General features: G+C 34.6%; 1 protein-coding gene across 4 annotated transcripts in view; it reads right to left on the bottom strand.

The window, feature by feature from the left end:
- Positions 1 to 21,461, bottom strand: part of COL14A1 (collagen type XIV alpha 1 chain) — a 255,166-nt gene that overhangs the window by 89,601 nt on the left and 144,104 nt on the right. For all 4 annotated transcript variants that reach the window (XM_037739316.1, XM_017530706.2, XM_017530707.2 and 1 more), the window contains exons 27-34: positions 16,341 to 16,464; positions 15,970 to 16,113; positions 14,364 to 14,528; positions 13,732 to 13,770; positions 13,421 to 13,559; positions 11,015 to 11,157; positions 9,353 to 9,462; positions 5,886 to 6,044 (exon numbers count right to left, since the gene is read on the bottom strand). In XM_037739316.1, coding sequence (XP_037595244.1) covers positions 5,886 to 6,044; positions 9,353 to 9,462; positions 11,015 to 11,157; positions 13,421 to 13,559; positions 13,732 to 13,770; positions 14,364 to 14,528; positions 15,970 to 16,113; positions 16,341 to 16,464 — 1,023 coding nt within the window. The remainder of the gene's footprint in view (positions 1 to 5,885; positions 6,045 to 9,352; positions 9,463 to 11,014; positions 11,158 to 13,420; positions 13,560 to 13,731; positions 13,771 to 14,363; positions 14,529 to 15,969; positions 16,114 to 16,340; positions 16,465 to 21,461) is intronic.

Raw genomic sequence — 21,461 nt, 5'->3', positions numbered from 1 at the left:
TTCCTTTGCCAAACATCTTCTAGAAAAATGATAATGCCCAAGTAGATAGAACTATTGAAACATGTTATTAAAACTGCATGCACTACCACAAAAGAACTTGTTCTGACAGCAGACAAAATAAAATAGGGCTTTCTGTCATTATATTCAAGTAACTTGCTTTATTGCAAACATTCATTTCAACTGATCAATAAAATAACCCTTGAATTTTGAAAGCAAATCCATGAGACAAAGCATCTTATTTTCTTGATCCTATATACATTTATTGAGCTGTCTGCAGAAACATATGCATGGCTCACTGCGTTTTCCTAGGTGGTTTAAGTTCCCCTCCACCATCCAAGGGTATGATAACTGAGCCTGTGCAGGACAACCAAACAAAAAAATATCATGCCTAGTAAAAAATTAAGTTTGTATTAGGTTGGTGTAAAAGTAATGGCAAAAATTGCAATTACTTTTGCACCAACCTAATAAAATTAAAACATTTGAAAAAATACATTATAGCTTATTTTTATAAACAATGACAACGAAAATAACAAATATTTCAAAGAGCATGGGGATTCTGAGATGATGGAGTTAGACTGCCTAGGTGTCATCCCCGACTCCTCCACTGACAAACTGAGTTACTTTGAGCAAATTATTTAATGCCTTGGAGACTTAGTTTTCTCATCTGTATTCATGCGGTTGTGAGGATTAAATAAGTTAGTATAGAGGAAATATTTAGAACAGTGCCTGGAATATAGTTGGCAGGTGTACATATAATAAAAAGGCCAAAAAAGTAGAATCAAAATGGCGCTGACAGTATTGTGGACAGAAATATAATAGTAGTTTTTTTCCACAATAATATCTATGAAATGTTTTGATTGAGAAAAATCTTAGCAAATAACAACAAAAGCAACAAACATTTGCAGAATGAATGTTACTATTTGCCAGGCATTATCCTAAGTACTTTGCATATATTATTAAATCTTCAGATCGCTGCTATGGGTTATGATCATAGCAAGGTCCATTCTGTGGAACAGGTCCAGGGATGAAGAAGTTTAAATAATGTAACCACATGTTGAAGGGTTAGTTCTGTTTGAGATTTAAATGGCATGCCCCATGTTCTTGTGGTTTATTTTAAAAATGCATGCACTATCTTTGATCTAACATTTAAATTGCAGAGAGCCCAATCTAATCTCACAATGCCATTCTGTCTGGGGATATTTATTAAATAGGTCCCATTATGACAGCATTGGATAGATTCAGCTAAGTCTGCAAATCATTTATCCATTAAGAAATTTTCCATTTCTGAATAGAGCCCTCAGAGCAAAAAACATTTTCATGAATGGAAAGACTTAAAGAAAAGGTCTTTCACTAGCCCCAGTATACATCAAGATTTCTTGAAGTTTTTCAAATAAACATTCACCAACTAATCACCTATAACAGTCTTATGTCTACATACAAACCTTTCGCTAGATTTCTGCCTTATGACGTTATTGGGACTCTCTGGAGCTCAATTTATTTATTTCAGGGGTTGAATGCCTACTAAGTGCTGAATCAAACCAATATTATAATTTCAGGAATGTTACGTGGGCTGACTTTTCTTTTGCAAGTTAGATGACGTCAGCAGCTTTTTCTTTGAGTACAACAAATTTATTCATAATTGTTTGCACTTGTAATCGTTTAGATTCCTCAGCCCTTATTTAGGGACTTTTATTTCCAAGGCACATTTTAGGGGATTGATTAAAAGAGAGAAAAAAAAAAAGCCTCTGGCTTTTATTCCAAAAGCAATAATATGCATATTTGTACAAATTATACAGGAGACAGTACAAGATGGTAAGTCAAAAGATCTCATATTTGAGTATCTAAAAAATGCAAGATAATGTGTCTCAAAAGAAAGAATATTTTAGAGACCTAATGTAAGAAGGAGCCCTTTTTTTTTTTAACTTTTGTAACTTTTTTATAACTACTGAAAAAAAAAAAAGATATATCTTTAAAAAAAAAAAAAAAAAAAAAAAGAGACAAAACCTACTTTCACTTTTCATCATGTCTTTCAAGGGAATACTTAGCCAATTACAAATGCTCATTTTTTATTGTTAGACATTTTTGTCTGATTTTGCACAAAACGCAAGTCACTTGGGGTCAAATATTAGCATGAAAATAACATTAAAATGTTTCTCAGCAGTTGAGTCATTTTGATCTCTGAATGGGAATTAAAATGTACCCCTGGCTCCACTTTCCACTCAGTGCCAAATTTTATTCTCTGATTTTTTTTTCTAACATACTATAACTAAGTTTATAATTTAAAGTAAAGCTGTATCTGAACTTATACAAATATTTAGAGAACTTTACACTGCACAAGAATACTGGCGAAAGAGTACTGAGGAACTAAACCATTTTCTGTTTGTAATTTGATGTTTAACTTTTATCTATGCCATCACAAAACTAAGATTGTACATTTACCACTTGTCTACTATTGAACTGGGTGTTTTTAATTGGTTCTAATCAATTTATTGAATTCGAGGGAAACCACAAGGTACCGATTAAATTAGAAAATAAAAATCAATAGCTATTACACTTGTTGGTATTAGAATTTTTAGGTATAGACACACTTGGGGGTAAGTTTTGATCGCTTTGCTCTCAAGGTTGCAATTCAAATAATTGAACCTGTCAATGAACAGATAGGACATACAGTCTCTGGTACAGACCAAACTCCCTTCTCTGCTTTATCCTGTAACAATCAGAGTCCAACCTAATGGAAGCAGCACTGGGATGAAAGGCAGATGAACTTAGGAGTCAGATATAGTCTCTTATCTCACTATACTCACTTTTTGAAAGGGGACCTGATCCTAGCTTCTTAAAGTCTGTTTCTGTATCTACAGTGTAGCGAAGATGTAACTCTTTCTAGTATTATTACAGAATTAAATGAAATAATCCCAGAAAAGTACAGACTGCCTAGCTCCCAGCAGGGATGTAATAACTATTAGTCACCATTATAATTTTAAAGCTTAAAATAGATAGTTCATGTGAAAATATCCTTTTTTTTTTTTTTTAGCAATTTAACACTTGTTTTCAAACAATGTTTATAGAATCATCAACTAGTCTACTATTGATTTCTATATAAAAGCTGTAAGTCCGTGGCTAAAATGATAGACAACTCCATGGCATAACTCATACGTCTCTTTTATTTGAACAGCAGGGAGCTAAATATATGCCACTTGGATAATTACCTAAGTATTAGATTTGCGAAGGCAGAAGAAAGGCACTAAGGAATGTGATCATATGCCAGAAGCTCAAGACTTTCCTAGAATCATTTCATTAGGTAATAGAAATCCAGGAGAAATTTCTTAGGAAAAAATAATTGGAAAGAAGTAGCACAGTTGCTAAGTTTCATTCCACATGTATAGAGACAGATGAATTAAGCCTACTTGTTAGTTTAGTCCAGTACAGACTGTTACTGCCTATAGAATATTGCATTGCTGAACACCAGCTGATCTTATTAAGAACATGAGTGATTTCTATTGAATAGTTACTGTTTCCTTAAATCCATTAATCTATATTCTGCTAAATTATGGTTTAGAAAGAATGTATTTTCTTTAAAGACTAAATCTTTAGACTCTTCCACCATCTGGCATTTATTGAATAATTGCTGGATTTGGCAGGGAGTGGAGACTATAAATTACTCATCTCTCTCATATAATTACTCCTCCTAGAATCCACAATTTGCACAACACACATTCCCTTTTTCTAGGTATTAGAGTACAAATGTATATCAAGATTAGATTGGCAGTCTGTGATTTCTAAATTTAAAACTGAAACTGAGACTTATCTTATTTTGTACTGAAATGATTAATAAATACCCCTCAAAAAGCAGGTCTGAGTTTCCAATCACATTCTTGAGATCTAACCTAATACATTCATTTCAACATAATCAAATTCTTCAGTAAGTGGGCAGCCTGAAAATCTAGTTAGTAATCCTTTGTAGACTTCTAGATTCTAACAAATGCTATGACTTTTTTCCTACTAGCCTTACAAAGAACTCTTTAATTATTGACTTCTATAATTCTCCTTTGTCTACTAGTAGTTGGAAGTAATCACAGAGAGTGCTCTGTTTAATTGCAATTCTTTCATGGCCAAAAGTAAAGATTGATTATCAGCAGGCTGAAACCTGCAGGCACTTTCGTTTTCAGAAAGAAATTCATTCATATTTAGTTGGTCATCTATTTGGAGTATAATTATTACATACAGTGTAGTTTAAAATACAATTACAAAACTATAACTGTGAAATATATTGTAATTATAATTATAAAATAATTTGGAGAGAGTATAATATGTATTACTGGACTACTGCCAACATCACACATGGAATATACGCAAGACAAAATTTTAAGGAAAGACATAATACAATTTGAACAGACAATATTTTATTTAATTTCTATCAAATGTTTCTTGAGAACTTACTCTGTTCATCAGTATTGATCAGACACTGTGATGTAAGGTGGTTTTAAACAAAGACAATGATGTGGTTTCTATTTTGAGGCATTTATAATCTGATTAGAGAAGTGAAATGTGGATATATGAAAGAGAAGGAAAATAGTGTGTGACTACCAATAATCAAGTGCTAGAGTCTGAAAAAGGTGGGATGGAGAATGGAGAATGTGTTGTTGACTTTGTTCAATAACAATGGCTGTTCTTAAGTGAACGCTTACTAACTTTCAGAAACCTTATATTCGTTATTTCTAAAATTAAGAAAATATTAGTAATAGTATTATCATATACCTAGAATGGTTTCCTTTTTTTTTTTTTTTTTTTTTTTTTTTTTTTTTTTTTTTTTTTTTTTTTTTGAGATGGAGTCTCGCTCTGTCACCCAGGCTGGAGTGCAGTGGCGTGATCACTGCAACCTCTGCCTCCCAGGTTCAAGCGACTCTCCTGCCTCAGCCTCCCAAGCAGTTACTACAGACATGTGCCTGGAATTAGAACCACGGGTCTATTTTATTTATTTGACATAGTATAGGATTTCATTTTTACAAGGTGATCTTCAGCTTAAAAAGTCTTTGAGAACTACCAGCTCTTGTATAACTGGCTAATTCTACAGATCTGTGAAAGTGGGAGACAATAATAATTGATAATTATCTTGATTGTACTATTACGTAAGAGAAGCATAGATTAGAATAGTTAGGATTGTTTACAAGAGTAAAATGCCTCACAAACTGTAGAATGACTCAAATTAGAGAATGCTGCTAATTAGTTGTGAATGCACAGTGTTAACACACACAAAAAAACTGTGTGCACTATTCTTTTTTTTTTGTGGGTAATGACTGATGGGAGTGTCTGCCAATTGGAGCTCTCCCAGATTTAAACTCCATGTTGTATGATAAAAAATATATTTTCTTAGAACGGTATGTTACTTAAATAACCACTAATAATTAAAGGGTAAACTTTATATTAGTAATAGCAAAAAACTAGTTTTAAAATGCCCAAATCTACCCAAATAAGAGGCTTATGTCAATTTCCTGTGTGTAATATTTGCTAATTTTGTATGGACTTGTATTTGCTTATATAAATGAGGTTCATTTACAGCTGTAATTCTTTTCTAAAAACCATTTATGCCCCAAACCATGTGATAAATATTTTACCATTTAAAATGCATTTAGAAAATAAACTAGTCTAATTCCTAATGCATACTCTGTATAACATAGAAGAAGCCTACTGCCACAAGCTTTGAATGTACATGTTTAATTCATTCAAAGAGGCCACTATCTATCCATCTATCTATCTATCTATCTATCCATCCATCCATCCATCCACCCACCTTTTTGTCAAACATTTCCCCTGGAAAATAGCTAATGTACTTTAAAAGGATTTCTCCCCTTTAACAATAACACAGCTTCATGCATTTATTTACTTACCGGGGCAGAGTTTCCACCTGGTCCTCTTGATCGAACCATTTTCCCTAGTACTTCTACACCATCTGATGTGATATTAGCAGATGTGTTTATTGCCTTCTCACCCACTTGCTTGCAGTCAATAACCATTTCGACCAAAGTCTTACTGACAACAATGTGTAGCTAGATAAAAGTAAGATGTTTTAGGAGGTAAGAAACGGAAGGAAATATCAAGTACATTTGAATAACTGTATGACTCATCATTACAAAGTATGAAAGAGAAGAGAAGGAATTCTGTCATCACGTATTTTGCTAGAAGACAAAATTTACCCTTTATCATCTCCATGATTTTCCCACATTCAAGTACCATCGCTGTTTTTCTCTAATTAACACTTCTTTCTAAAACGGCTTTGAAAGGATTCACTTTTCAAAGTCTGGCCTAACTGGAGAGCAATTGCATCTTTGAAATCACAGGACTGCTGTGCTAGGTATGCCTTTTCTGAATGCACATTAAAAATAACAAAAATATTAAAATTAAAAATTCTTGTTGATATATCACCAAAAATCATCCAAGGTACTACAAGTGGTTGGCAAACCACACTTTAAAAATATTTATTTAATTTAGGATGAGGAAAGAAGATCTAGAAATATGAGAGGAAAGAAGGAATGCTTTCTGGTGACGCCAGGTTCAAATAAAATAAAGCCGTTTAGCTTAGCAGATAGTGCAATTTTCTCAAACTAGAATCTCAAGAATCTGGAGGTCCATGATCATATTTTCAGAAGAAGTCTACACATTCTTTGTGAGGACTTGTAAAAGTCTGTGTTATTATTTAGGTGACAGTCAGTGGTGGTATATTCTAGGTGAACTAGATAACCATACTATGTCCAAGTTCTGCCATAACATTTCAGTGCTTATCTATGCATTGTAACTTATGATGGTATTAGCCTCACGAGTACTACAGTACTTGTTCTGGCAGACTGATGAGCTAAAAGAGTGAAATTAACAGGTAAATAATGATTTCACCCTAAGTTAAAGCCAAAAGAAGTCACAAATCTGTTAAGGTATTACGGTAGTTGAAAGAAAAACTATCTTGGGCAATACAATCAAGATTATGGGGTGAAATTAATAGGTAAATTATGGTTTCACCCAAAGTAAAAACCAAAAGAAGTTACAAACCTGTTTATGGTATCATGGTAGTTAAAAAACAAAAAACAAAAAACAAAAAAACAATCTTGGGCAATACAATCAAGATTATGGGAGGTGTAGTAGCTAGTACTGTATTCACATTATAAGCAGAAACTGAATGTCAATGAAATAATGTCTTCTTTCATATTAAGACAGTGTTACTTTTAATTTTACTGGTTTTGCTCAACTTCATTTTTGTTTCATTGTTGTATATGAGCTGAAAGAACATGGACTTACACCAATTTTTCTTTCATGCTTTATTTAAGTTAGATCATGATACAAATAATGTAAGTCAACAGTGGGACCCTTAAGAATCCTTTTCCTTCAAAAAGGAATAAACTATTGCCCAAGTATAGAAACATGGTTGGAATAAACCTCACCACATTCCTTGCTTCTTTTTAACATCTCTGTTACAATCATTTGCTAGAGTCTAATTCAATTCTTATGTGTTTCTGAACCTTAGAACACTTTCCATTATTACAGATTACAGATATTTTCATACTGGGTGCTAGAAAACCTAGCTTCAAATACCCCTGCCTTAAGAATTGTTAACTTGTGGGGAGTTATTCACATGCTTAAAAATCTTGTTTTTGTTTTACAAAAGGAGATGCTGAAGATTTTTCAAAGATATTTTGTTTCTTTGTTTGCACTTAAGTGTCCATTTATATATTTAAAACTTTTTGAAAGAAACTTTGGGCCCACACTTCATAACCAAAGTGTACAAAATAAAACTGAAAATCAATGAGAAATTAAGGTAAAGTATTTATTCACTTATAAGTCCATGAACAAATAGAATTTGATTTCTACAAATTGAATTTGCATTGAGATGTTCTATTAATAGGTCTATTATAAAGTATTTTCTCACATGAGAAGCCTTTTTTCTTCCTCATTTGGCTTTTTGGCTTTATGAACATTGTAAAGCGGAGGGAAGTCTTTCTTCACATAACTTTTAAAAACTTGAGGGTTTATAAATTTTAAATTGATTTTTAATGAACTTCACTTCTTGAGTTATTCTGGTAAGGAAACAAAACTTAACCTTCACCTAAGACTTAGAAAGGATTCTTTGGAATGAGAATTACAAGTTCGTGCCTAAACCGTGGGCTAAAATGACAATGTTTCTTTTAACACTCATGAAATCTCAAATGCTTTTCATCTCCCATGCAATTTTCTTTTTTTTACTATTTTGCAATAGACTCTGCATAACCAAGAAAATAATCATGCCAAGAGAATTTGCTGAGTAAACAATGTTAAGTCCAAAGAGCTGCTAATGGGACCAGTCTGAGCCATGAACTAATAAATCTCCACCTGTATCTCATGTTCTTTTCAGATACCTTTTCCTCTGGTAGTATAGTCCTATTAAACAGGAAAAATATAGTGTTTTTGTTTGTTTATTTTTTGTTTTTTAGCAATTGTTCTTAACGTAATTATGTGGTATGCAATTATGACATTCAAAGCCACAGAAAGTAGCAAAGTTGCATAAATTCGATTGATTTGACCGCATTCTAGGCCATGAGACAGAAGCCAGGAAAATTACCATGCATGCTTCCCTCCTCTCATTCTAAAAGGGCAGGGAGAGCCTGGTTAGGAGGCGAGGCATTTTTCTGCACCAGCTAGTAAATGCTCTGCTCATCCTGCAGTGTAGGTGTTACACTGCTTAACACCACAGATCAGTGGGTTTATTCACCAAACACAAAGGAAGCAGTAGATGTTGGTAGATGTCCACCCCAGCCATCAACACAGAAGTGTTTCCGAGAAGCAAATGTTAAGGAACATAGTTCTATCACAAGTGCTGAGTTATTATAATAATGACAAGTACACTTAGATTTTACAAAATTTTTCCACAGGGTAATTGTTATGATGAAAGTCATGGGCTATACTTGTATGTATGTAAAAATATCAGTGCAGTCAGTAATCTCTATCTGCAAATTTTAAGATGATTCAGCTGACTGTGCTTTCACCTGCACTGGTAGATAGCTAGTTGCACCAGCCAGACCAGCAAACTTTTCTACATGGCACAGATGCAGCAAATGAGCAACTGTCTACTTGGTAATACAGTAACCTTAATTACATTGTTCCTCAATGAGGAAAGGTGGCCCCCTTATTTTCTGGAACACCTGCAAAAAAATGTACATTTCAGGGTCCTCTTTCAGAACTACCAAATCCGAATCTCTGGATATGTTAACAAGCACGAAGGTAATTCTCACTCCAGTTGGAATTTGACATCCAAAGCCCTATGGAATTTTTTTCAATAGCTTTGTTCAAAAGCAAACAGAATAAAGAATATATGCATAAAAGCATTACTAACCTTGTGAAAGCTTCCATAGAAAATTTTCCTAATTTCCGGTCCTTCGAAAGTAACAGTTTGAAAATCCCCACTCTGGTCATAGTTGAAATATGTTAGAGTTTTCCCACCATCTATTGAAAGAAAAATAAAAATATTTTAGAAATAATTAAAATAGGTGAATTTTTTTCTAAAATTCAACTCAAAACATAATAATGCATCTTTTGTTTTGATGCTGTATTTAGAACGATGTGATGGGTAAGGAAGTGATCTACAGTCCCCAGGTTCCTGCACACTTTCAGTTGGCTACATGAACTGATTTAACCCCATGGTGCTGACAGTGAAGCGAAGACCCTTACACATATTCTTCTTCTGTAATTTTTGCCCAGACTCTCATCCCCATCACTCTCTTGGGAGAAATTGTCCAAAGCTGGGAGTAGAGGCAGACAGAGCTGCTTTAAGTTTATCAAATCTTAACAACTAGAAACCAGCCCTTTTGTCTTTTTAACCCGCTGCAGCAACCAACTTTCCTAGGATGTGCAACTTATGCCACCCAAGATATTTCATTTATTATGACCACACAGGCACAAACTTTTCTAATCTTAAATTCTTCCTATTGCAAGAAATATTTTATTATTTAAAAGTTATGAATATTTTCTTTCAAATGCATTCTTATGATACAAATTAATTCCTCTGTTTTTAAAAGGAGCAAGCTAGTATTAATCATTTTGAGAAAATTTGTTTTCAAGCCCAAGGTATATATAGAGTTAGTAATGTATACGCTTTCAATCTACAGCCTTTCCTTAGTTTTAATATCATTGTGAAATGCTTCCACAATATCATATTTTGTTGTTGATTAGTTTCTGTGTACTGAAGAATCCTTTTACTAACACTAGTTGGAAACAAGCTTAGTAGTTTCCTTATCCAAATGTTTGACTTAGCACCTAGCAACAGCCTCCAAATTTTGGTTCCTAGCTTCACTGGAGTCCTAAACTAAAACTAGATATAGAAAATTCAGTGATATTAACTAAAAGCTTGATCTGCTTACGTGATCATCATGTACAACATCCAAGAACATGAGGGCACGAGTTTAAGAAACTTCCTTCATTGGCTCTTCCTCAACTTTCCAACCTCCACACACTGGCATTTCCCAGCCTCCAGACCTATTCTCTGCTCTTTCTGGACTCATTTTCTAGATAATCCCACCCAGTCTTATGGCTTGTATAGCAAAGACACACAACTTTCCAATGTGTATCTCCATCCCAGAATTCCTTCTAAATATGCAATCTGACATACACTCTGGGATATCAAATATGCATCTCACATTTATCACATCTATGTCCAAAAAAGGAACTGTGGTCCCACCCCTCCCATTGACCCTCCAATGACCTTTCTGTAGTTTTCATTCTGTAGTTTTCCCTATCCCAATAAAAATTGTTTTTCTCTCTTCACCTTCCTCACTACTGCATCCAGGCCTAGTGTTGGCACAAAATAGGAACTCAAGAAATACTTGTTCAAAGAATGAGAGAAAGGGTAAATCAACTGCTATATAATTCATTGTTTAGTATTTTCACATAAGATTATGTATTACAGTTACTCTGTAATATACACAAACAGGAAAGATGGCATGCCACATACATGATTCATACATGTATGTGTAAATGTGATCTCAATAAATATACTTACTGTCTAAAATAACCCCAACCAATGGGTCAAAATTTTTATTTAAAATCTCCCAAAGAGCAAATGGCTCCTGTGGAGTGTCAGGAAGAATCCGGAATAGAAAACTGATTGTGTAGTCGGAGGGCAATCCTTCTGGGTGCAAGTACCTGAATGTAGGAAGAAAATTATGCTTTATTGTATCCTTCCTCCAAAAAGTTACTCCTTTCATTACAAAGCAAATACATTTTCATTACACGAGATTTGGAAAAACAGAAAAGACTACCATTAACACCAACTAGATGACTGTGGGAGTAATCTAATTTCGTAAAGAATGTGTGCATTTGTCCAATTCATATCACGTGTCCCTTTTTTTTCTTAGCACCATTTAATAGTTATTTTCCATTTCCTTAAATATTTTTAAGAGTATGATATTTCATGGATGCACAATCCTCTCTTGTCTATTTTGTCACTTATCTAATCAGTCACTTCTCATTGAACATTTTAGTAGTGTCAAAGGTTTTCATGTAATAATGTTGATCTATTATCCTTTTGAATAACATAACTTATGACATTATCACTCTCTACTACACACTGTAGTCAACTGCATTCCCATCTGTGTCGCACCATTCAGATCCACCTTCAAAAATTAAGGGTACACTACCCCTCGTCCTGGGAGTGTTGTCTACAGACACTTTTCAGACACCAATCCCCCTTCAGACATTGTCTTGGCTGAAAAAGGATGCCTTTCCCAAGGTCATGCCATCGTATTAGGTAGCTTATTTTCAATGACTGGTCATTGAGGAAATATAAGGACCTGAACCCCTGAACCCAATGGGAGACAGCTCTGAAGGGCCATACCATTTACAGAACTCCTCTGGGTGAGTGGAGGCTTTTATTGAGATTCTTCACAGCTTGACTTCTCCCTCTGCCCCATCCTGCTTCTTGCTGTTCCTTTCCACTAGGGAATACCCTTATCGACTTCCCACATACTAATATCTGCTAGAAAATCTGCTTCCTGAAGAGCCCAACCTACAATATAGTCTTGTCTCTCTAAGAACTAAGGTGATCACTCATTTACTTTTTAAATCTTCCTCCAAGCAAAAAAAATACAGCCCTTTACATATAGTAGAAACTCTCTAATAGTTATTAATTGAACAAATAAACGTGAAAATTTTGCATATGTTTGAAAATGAAAGTTTAGTTTGCTTAGATAAAAATATTCATTTATTTATGTATTCGTTAATTCATTTGTCCATTCAACAAGTATTTTTTGAGTGTCACCTATATGCCAGACATTGTAACATACAGTTAAGATACATCAGCAAATAAACTAACAAAGGTCTTGTGATTGTAAATGTTAGGTGTCAACTTGACTGGATTAAAGAATATCTAGAAACCTGGTAAGGCACTATTTTGGAGTATATCTGTGAGGGCATTTCCACAGGAGATTAGCATGTGAGTCTGAGTGAACCAGGTGGGGAAGATCCGCCCTCAATGTGGACAGACACCATCTAATTTTCTGGGGATTCAGAGATAAAAACAAGAATAAGGCAAATGTATCTATAAAGCAGCCACATAATGTGATTTTATATAAACCTGATTACTACTCTTCAACTTTCTAGAGTTGCTTTGTGATTATCATAAAAATCGAAACCATTTGAACTATGGCACTACTGTGAAATGGTTCCAGGTCTGGGCACTGGAGCCTGATTGCTGGATACAAATTCCAAGATTGCCATTTAACTATGTGAGCTCACTCAAGTAATTTAGCTTCTTTGTGTTTCTGATTCACTATCTGTAAAATTTAGATAATACTGGAATCTACTTTCATAGAGGTGTTTGGAGGTTTGAGTGAGTTAATGTACATAAAGCATTTAGAACGATGCCTAGTAGTAGTGCTATATAAATATCATTTTTTTTTAAGACAGGTTCTTGCTCTTTCACTAAGGCTGAGGTGCAGTGGCGTGATCATGGCATACTGCAGCTTTAACCTCCTGGGCTCAAGCGATCCTCCCATCTCAGTTTCCAGAGTAGCTGGGACTACAGGTGCACACCACATTGCCCAGCTAATTTTTTTATTTTTATTTTTTTGTAGAGGCTGGGTCTCATTTTGTTGCCCAGCTGGTCTCAAACTTTTGGCCTCAAGTGATCCTCCCATATTGGCCTCCCAAAGTGTTGGGATTACAGGCATGAGCCACAGCACCCAGCAATCATTTTTATACGTTGTCTCAGATCAGCAGATATTAAAGTTCAATCCGCAGTATGTGTGAGTCCAATGTTTTTAAACAAAGAAACGTAAATATCATCTACTGTAAACATTGTGGAAAATCCTACCAGGGACTATTACACCATATTTCAAGTTGACATCATTTTCACAGTGAGATATAATAAACTTATAACTGACTTTAAAATCTTGCAATGGAAACATACCTGGTTGGCTGGGAAACCAGGGCATCTTTATGGAGTTGGTAACATGGAAACACATTGAAGGTACCAGGCTCCATAGAAACCCCTTCCACTGATGAAAAATCTTTTTCAACCAAACCAAACATTTCCATCATTTTAAATCCTAAAAAAAAAAAAATAATGTAGAAAAAGAATAAACATACAGAATATGGCACTTTAGAATTTTGAATTTTAATATTTTTCTATTAAGGATTTAAAAATAAAAACAGAAACTCCATCCCCAAATGAGAGGTATGTAATATATTTGTGTTTGAAAAAATTGTGATAAAGCATACCTGCAAGATCAACGCCATCCTTGTGTACCATTGGACAGGCTGGAAAACCAAACAAACAAAATAAAACTCTAATTCAGATATTTCACAAACATACGCTTTCCCTGTCCTGAGAACAGAAAACTAATATAATCTTTCCGGAAGTGGATTGTGGAGAGAATCCAAATCAAATGTGACTATGGTTTTCTGTGGTTTCTTAAGGATTGAAATGCACGAAGGACCCTTATTACAACTAAAGGGCCGTAGCTTCCTTCTCTCCTGGGTTGATTAAAATCAATAGTTATCATCTGAGAGTATGTATTGGAACACATCTTCCTTGTAATGTGTAGCCCAGATGATGTAATACAGTTGACATCTTAATACATTGAAAATTATTTACTACATCTGTTTAGCTACAGTTGCTTTTAAACATAGACTCATCTGATTAGGGAAGGTTTTTATCAATCTAAGCTTTAAACGGAGAAGGGCAGGTTTACTTCCATATGCTCAAAGCCACAGAACTTAGTGTGTATATAACGAGCAGCTCTGGAAGTCAATATTCTTTTCTCAGATCTAGATGAGACTCATTATTTAACCAGTATCAAATATTTCAGCCATTAAACAACATGAGTAAGTACAAATTCCAAAGAACTAACTTGCTGATGCAGTTTCGCAGACAAAAGTAATTAACTCATCTTCAATTTTCTTAAAGGCGTCAAAGTCATCCACAAAGAAGACATGGCGTGCGCTGGGCTTACTGCCAATGCTAACCAACTCTGAGTAGTCTGCATCTGCCACACCAATTGCAAAAATGCTATAGCCTGTGGCAGACAGAGAACAGATTTCTGATTACTTTAAATTGTACAAAACACAAATAATGCAATATAAGACACGTCCAAATGTTTAAAATATGTTTATTTAGGAAGGCGCATGGGGGTGGATAATTCATTCTTTACAGTTCATCAGAGTTCTGCATGTATATATTTCAGTATGTGATAATGATTCCATCATCCCCTAAAGAAATTTTCCATTTTAAAGAAACCCAAGAAGACCAACGCCCCAATTTGTGCTTGCAATGAAATAGTTTGCAGTTGAGTAATATCTCTGTGGTTGCATATTTTTAAAAGTTACTTTAACATTTGTGGTATGAAATATACTTGAAACAGAGACACTGAGCTTATCTCAGTTTTTTTTTTTTTTTTTTTTTAGAAGTAGAAACTGAGATCTTAATAGGCCTAGCAACCTAAGTTGGGTCACCATGTGATGCTTGGCAAGTAAATAGAATGACTATTTGCCATGATAGCTTATGTAATTTAATCTTCACAGCAGTCTTGTGAGAATCTCCATTTTACAGATTAAGAGGCTGAGGAGTTTCTGTAATAAAGTTCTTTCCTGGTCCTTTTCTTTCTTCCCTCCCTCCCTCCCTCCCTCCCTCCCTCCCTCCCTCCCTCCCTTCCTTCCTTCCTTCCTTCCTTCCTTCCTTCTCTCTCTCTCTCTCTTTCTCGCTCTCTCTCTCTCTCTTTCTTTAAGTTCTGGGATACATATGGTGAACGTGCAGATTTGTTACATAGGTATTCATGTGCCATGGTGGTTTGCTGCACCTATCAACCTGCCATCTAGTTTTTAAATCCCACATGCATTAGTTATTTGTCCTAATACTCTCCCTCCCCTTGCCCCTCATCTCCCAACAAGCCCTGCTGTGTTATGTTCCCCTTCCTGTTTCCATGTGTACTCATTGCTCAACTCCCATTTATGAGTGAGAACATGTGGTGTCTGGTTTTCTGTTCCTGTGTTAGTTTGCTGAGGATGATGGTTTCCAGCTTCATCCATATCCCTGCAAAGGACATGAATTCATTCTTTTTCATGGCTGCATAGTATTCCATGGTGTATATGTGCCACATTTTCTTTATCCAGTCTATCACTGATGGGCATTTAGGTATGATTAAGAAGCTGAGGAGTTTATGTAATAAGGTTCTTTCCCTGGTCCTTTTCTTACAATACTTAATTGCTTGATTTCCTTATAAAGGGCATCCAGTGTGTAACAAAAGTGTTAAGAGAAAATAACCCGTTTTTCTAACAAAACAGTACAATTACAGATTTGTATACCAGAAAGTATTTTTAAAATTACACTGTCTAGTTAATATGAAGAAATATTTTAAAACATTTAAGTAATGCTAATATAGCCTATAAATTTGTTTTTGTTTTTGAAAAATAACAATTCTAGCATTACATTTAATAGCCACTGTTGTTTATATATCTTACCATCTGATTGCATCTCCTTGGAGATTTTGTTCACATCATCTTGTGATCTTCCATCAGTTATAACCACAATAAGCTTTGGGATGCCCCTTCTTGTACCTGACTCTGCAGTGAACAAGGTATCTCGAACATACTTAATTGCTTTTCCTGAAACAAAGAAAGGCAACAGTTCGATTTCACTCCCTCCCATTTTTGTTTTTCTGGGGAGAAAAGGGTGGGAACAAAGTTCTTAAATGAAGGAAAAAAAATCTTTTAAAAAATTACTATGCCTTAAAACAAAAGGTCATTTCAGTAGTTACTAACAATTAATTACTCTGAGGCTTAGCTGGTTTTTTTTTTTGTTGGTGGTGGTGGTGGTGTTTGTTTTGTCATACCTGTTTTTGTATTTCCTCCTTTGTATGAAATGCGTTTAATTGCATCAAGAAGAGTCTCTTTGGTTTTGTAAGCATTTAGTTTAAATTCTGTTCTGGGGTCATCAGTGAACTGAACCATTGCAACCTGGAGAGAGAAGCTGTATTCATTTTTATGCACATGTAGACGTCCACTGGGTCAGACAGCAATAGCACAATATCACCTGCAGTTTTAATTTCTTCATTAACTCATTACAAAATCTCCTTGGATTAAAATTTCTTCCGTACAAGTTACATACCAAATTTGAAGACAAATTAAATACATCTTTTCTAAAACTTTCATTTTATATTCAGAGGGTACACTGTGCAGGTTTGTAACCTGGGTAAATTGTATGTCACTGAGATGTGTACAAATGATTCTGTCACCCAGGTAGTAAGCATAATACCCAATAGGTAGTTTTTCAAGCTTCACCCTCCTTCTATTCTCCCGCTACTAGTAGTCCCTAGTGTCTATTGTTCCCATCTTTATGGCCCTGTCTAGTCAATGTTTAGCTCCCACTTATAAGTGAGAGCACGCAATATTTGGTTTTCTGTTTCTGTGTTAATCTGCATAGAATAATGGCTACCAGCAGCACTTGTACTGCTGCAAAGAAAATGATATTATTCGTTTTTTTTTTAATGGCTGCATATTATTTCTTGCTGTATGTGTACTATATATTTTTTATCCAGTCCACCATTGATGGGCATTCCATGTTTGTTATTGTGAATAGTGCTGCAAGGAACATAGGAGCACATGTGTCTTTAAGTACTGTCAGGAAGCAGTTTTTAAAAAATCTTTCAAGCATGTAGGATTTTCACCACCTCATTTGACAGTTTAAATATGGCAGCCTAAGTTTGGTAACTTGACAAATGTCCGACAATCAGAGTTGGACTCTTTACAAAGATTTCCTTATGAAGTAAACCTATAAGGTAATTACTACTATTCTACTCACTGTACACTTGAGGAAACTGAGCCGCAAAAGACAAGTTGCTTGCACAACATCCCCACAAGAGTGGTCACTGGCAGAGTTAACAGTTGAAGATAGATCTATTCTATGCCAAAATCTGTTTCTCAGCCACTACTATGAAACTTTCTGGTTTCAGTTCTTACAACTTGTATTTATTCCTGTTGAGCTTTTGGACCATTTTTAATTGATTGTTTTTTTGTTTTTCAGAATTATGATGTAAGAAGTAAAGACAGCATCTTTAGAGTGCTTTCTTTAAGTGAGCTTTAAGCTGCTACCAGTTTATCGGTCTACTAGACATGTCACCATCTTTAGAAAGCCTCCTCTAATTTCTTCACTCAAAGGAAATTTCTTTCTCTCTGACATGCCTCAGCATGTTATCTATTCTCCTCTTTTTTAATAACATACTTTTATTTTCAATACTTTTGGGGTACAAGAGTATTTGGTTACATGGTTGAATTGTACAGTAGTGAGGCTTGAGATTTTAGTGCACCCATCACCCAAGTAGTGTACATTCTTCCCAATATGTAGTTTTTTTTTTTTATCCTTTACCCACCTTCCACCTTCCCCACTCTGAGTCTCCAAGTCCATTATACCACCCTGTGGTTCCTTTGTATAGCTACCCTGGTTCCTTTGTGTAGCCCTCACTTAAAAGTGAGAACATATGCTATTTGGTTTTCTATTCATGAGTTACTTCGCTTAAAATAGTGGCCTATTTTCAAGCTGCTGCAAAGCACATTATTTTGTTCTTTTTTATGGCTGAGTAGTATTCTGGGGTGTATATATACCACATTTTCTTTATCTACTCATTGGAAAATGGGCACTGAGGTTAGTCCTATATCTTTGCATTTGTGTATTGTGCTAAAATAAACGTATGTTTACTGGTGTCTTTTGACATAAAGACTTCTTTTCCTTTGGGTAGACAGCCAGTACTGGGATTCCTGGAACCAAAGGTAAATCTTCTTTTAGTTCTTCAAAAAATCTCCATACTGTTTCCATAGAGGTTGCACTAAATTACCTTCCCACCAGCAGTGTATAAGTATTTCCTTTTCACCACACCTACACCAACATCTATTGTTTTTTGACTTTTAATAATGGCCATTCTTGCAGGGACAAGGTGGTATCTCATTGTGTTTTAATCTATATTTCCATGATGATTAATGATGTTGAGCATTTTTTCATATGCTTGTGGGCATTTGTATATCTTGTTTCTAGAAATGTTTATTTATGCCATTTTCCCACTTTTGATGAGATATTTGTTTTATTCTTGTTGATTTGGGTGAGTTCCTTGTAGACGTTGGATATTAGTTCTTTGTCAGATGCATAGTTTGCAAATATTTTCTCCCATTCTTGGGTTGTCTGTTTACTCTGTTAATTATTTCTTTAGCTGCTCAGAAGGTGGTTTTTAGTTTAATTGGTACCATTTGTTTATTTTTGTTTTTGTTGAATTTGCTTTTGGAGTCTTAATCATAAATTCCTTGCTTAGACCAATGTCCTGAAGAGTTTTTCCCAAATTATCTCCTAGAATTTTTATCATTTCAGGTCTTAGATTTAAGGCTTTGATCCACCTTGAGATAATTTTTGTATAAGGTGAGAGGTAGGGATCCAGTTTCCATTCTACATGTGGCTATCCAGTTTTCCAAGAGCCATTTATTAAATAAGGTGTCCCTTCCCTAGTTTACGTTCTTGAATGTTTTGTCCAAGATCAGTTGGTTGCATATATTTGACTTTATTTCTGGGTTCTCTGTCTGTTCCATTAGTTTATGTGTTTACTTTTATATCAGTACCATGCTGTTTTGGTAACTATGATCTTGTAGTATACTTTGAAGTCAGGTAATGTGATGCCTCCAGATTTTTTCTTTACTTAGGAGTGCTTTGGCTATTTGGGCTCTTTTTGGGTTCTATATTAATTTCAGCATTGTTTTTTCTAGTTCTGTGAAAAATGATGTTGATATTTTTATAGGAATTGCATTGGTTCTGTACATTGCTTTGGGAAGTATGGTCATTTTCCTAAGAATTCTTATAATCCATGAGCATGGGATACTTCTATTTGTTTGTCATCTCTGATTTCTCTTAGCAGTGTTTTGTGATTGTTGTTGAAGAGAACTTCCACCTCTTTCATTAAGTATAGTATATTCCTAGGTATGTCTATTTTTTTTTTTTTTGCAGCTGTTATAAAAGGGATTGTGTTCTTGATTTGATCCTCAGGACTTATCTCTTACCTGAGAATTGGCCATTGGTGTATAGCAGTGCCACTGATTCATATACATTGATTTGTAACCTGGGAGTTTACTGAATTTATTTATCAAATCTAGGAGTCTTTTGGAGAAGTCTTTAAGTTCTCTAGGTATATGATCATATCATTAGCAAATAGCAATAGTTTAACTTCCTCTTTTCCAGTTTGGATGCCCTTTATTATTTTCTCTTGCCTGATTTCGCTGGCTAGGACTTCCAGCTATGTTGAATAGAAGTGGTGAAAATGAGTATCTTTGACTTATTCCAGTTCTCAGAAGGAATGCTATCAACTTTTTTCCATTCAGTATGATTTGGGCTGTTGGACTGTTACATATAGCTTTTATTATTTTGAGGTATGTCCCTTCTATTCCTAGTTTGTTAAAAGTATTTATTATAAAGGGATGCTGGATTTTATTGAATGCTTTCTCTGCAACTGTGAGATTAACATATGGTTTTTGTTATTAATTCTGTTTATGTGATGTATCACTTTTATTGACTTGTGTACATTAAATTCTCCTTGTGTTGCTGAGATGACATCCACCTGATCAAAGTGTATTACGTTTTTGATGTGTCATTGCATTTGGTTAGCTAATATTTTCTTGAGTATTTTTGCATCTATGTTCATCAGGGATATTGGTATGTAATTTTCTTTTTCATTATGTACTCTAGTGGTTTTTGTATCAGGGTAATACTGGCTTCATAGAATAATTTAGGGAGAATTCCCTTTCTAACCTTTTAGAATATCAGGTTGGTGCAAAAGTAATTGTGGTTTGCACCAACCTAATAGTTTCCATAGAATTGGTGCTAATTCTTCTTTGAATGTCTGGTGGCATTCATCTGTGAATCCAACTGGCATTTTTTTGGAAATTTTTTTAAATTACTGATGCAATCTCACTGTTCATTATTGGTCTGCTCAGGGCTTATTTTTTATTTAATCTAGGAGGGTTGTTGTTTCCAGGAATTTATCTATTTCCTTCAGATTTTCTAGTTTCTGTTCATAGAGGTGCTCATAATAGTACTGAATGATCTTTTGTATTTCTGTGGTATTGGTTGTAATGTCTCTATTTTCATTTCTAATTGAGATTATTTGAATCTTCTCTCCTTTTTCTTAGTTAATACAGCTAATGGTCTATCAATTCTGTTTTTTCAAAAAACGAATTTTTTGTTTAGTTGATCTTTTTTATTGTTTTTTGTTTCAATTTCACTTAGTGCTGCTCTGATCTTTGTTATTTCTTTTCTTTTACTAGCTTTGGGTTTAATTTGTTCTTGTTTCACTAGTTTCTTGAGGTGTAACATTAGATTGTCAATTTGTGCTCTTTCAGACTTTTTGATGTAGGCGTTTGGTGCTATAAACTTTCCTCTTAGAATTGTTTTTACTGTATGTCAGAGGTTTTGGCAACTTAGGTAAGTATACCATTCATTCCAAATAATTTTTAAATTTCCTTCTTGATTTTATTATTAACCCAAAAATCGTTCAGGAGCAAACTGTTTAATTTCCATGTATTTGGTATACTTTTGAGGATTCCTTTTGGAGTTGATTTCTAGTTTTATTACACTGTGGTCTGAGAAGATGCCTGATATGACTTTGATTTTTAAAAATTAATTATTGAGACTTGTTTTGTGGCCTGTCATGGTCTATCTTGAAAATGTTTCATATGCTGATTTGAAGAATGTATCTCCTACAATTTTTACACAGAATGTTCTGTAAATACATCCTAGGTCCATTTGTTCTAGGGTGTAGTTTGAGTCCCTTGTTTCTTTGTTGACTCTCTGTCTTGATTATCTCTCTAGTGCTGCAGGTGGAATGTTAAAGTCCCCCACTATTATTGTGTTGCTGTCTCACTTCTTAGGTCTAGTAGTAATTGTTTTCTGAATTGGGGAGCTCCAGAGTTAAGTGCTTATAAAC

Source organism: Cebus imitator, unplaced genomic scaffold (assembly GCF_001604975.1).
Source record: "Cebus imitator isolate Cc_AM_T3 unplaced genomic scaffold, Cebus_imitator-1.0 Scaffold68, whole genome shotgun sequence".
In the NCBI taxonomy this organism is placed as follows: domain Eukaryota; kingdom Metazoa; phylum Chordata; class Mammalia; order Primates; family Cebidae; genus Cebus; species Cebus imitator.
The sequence above is the reverse complement of the archived record's forward strand: the minus strand, read 5'-3'. Positions and strand labels throughout refer to the sequence as shown.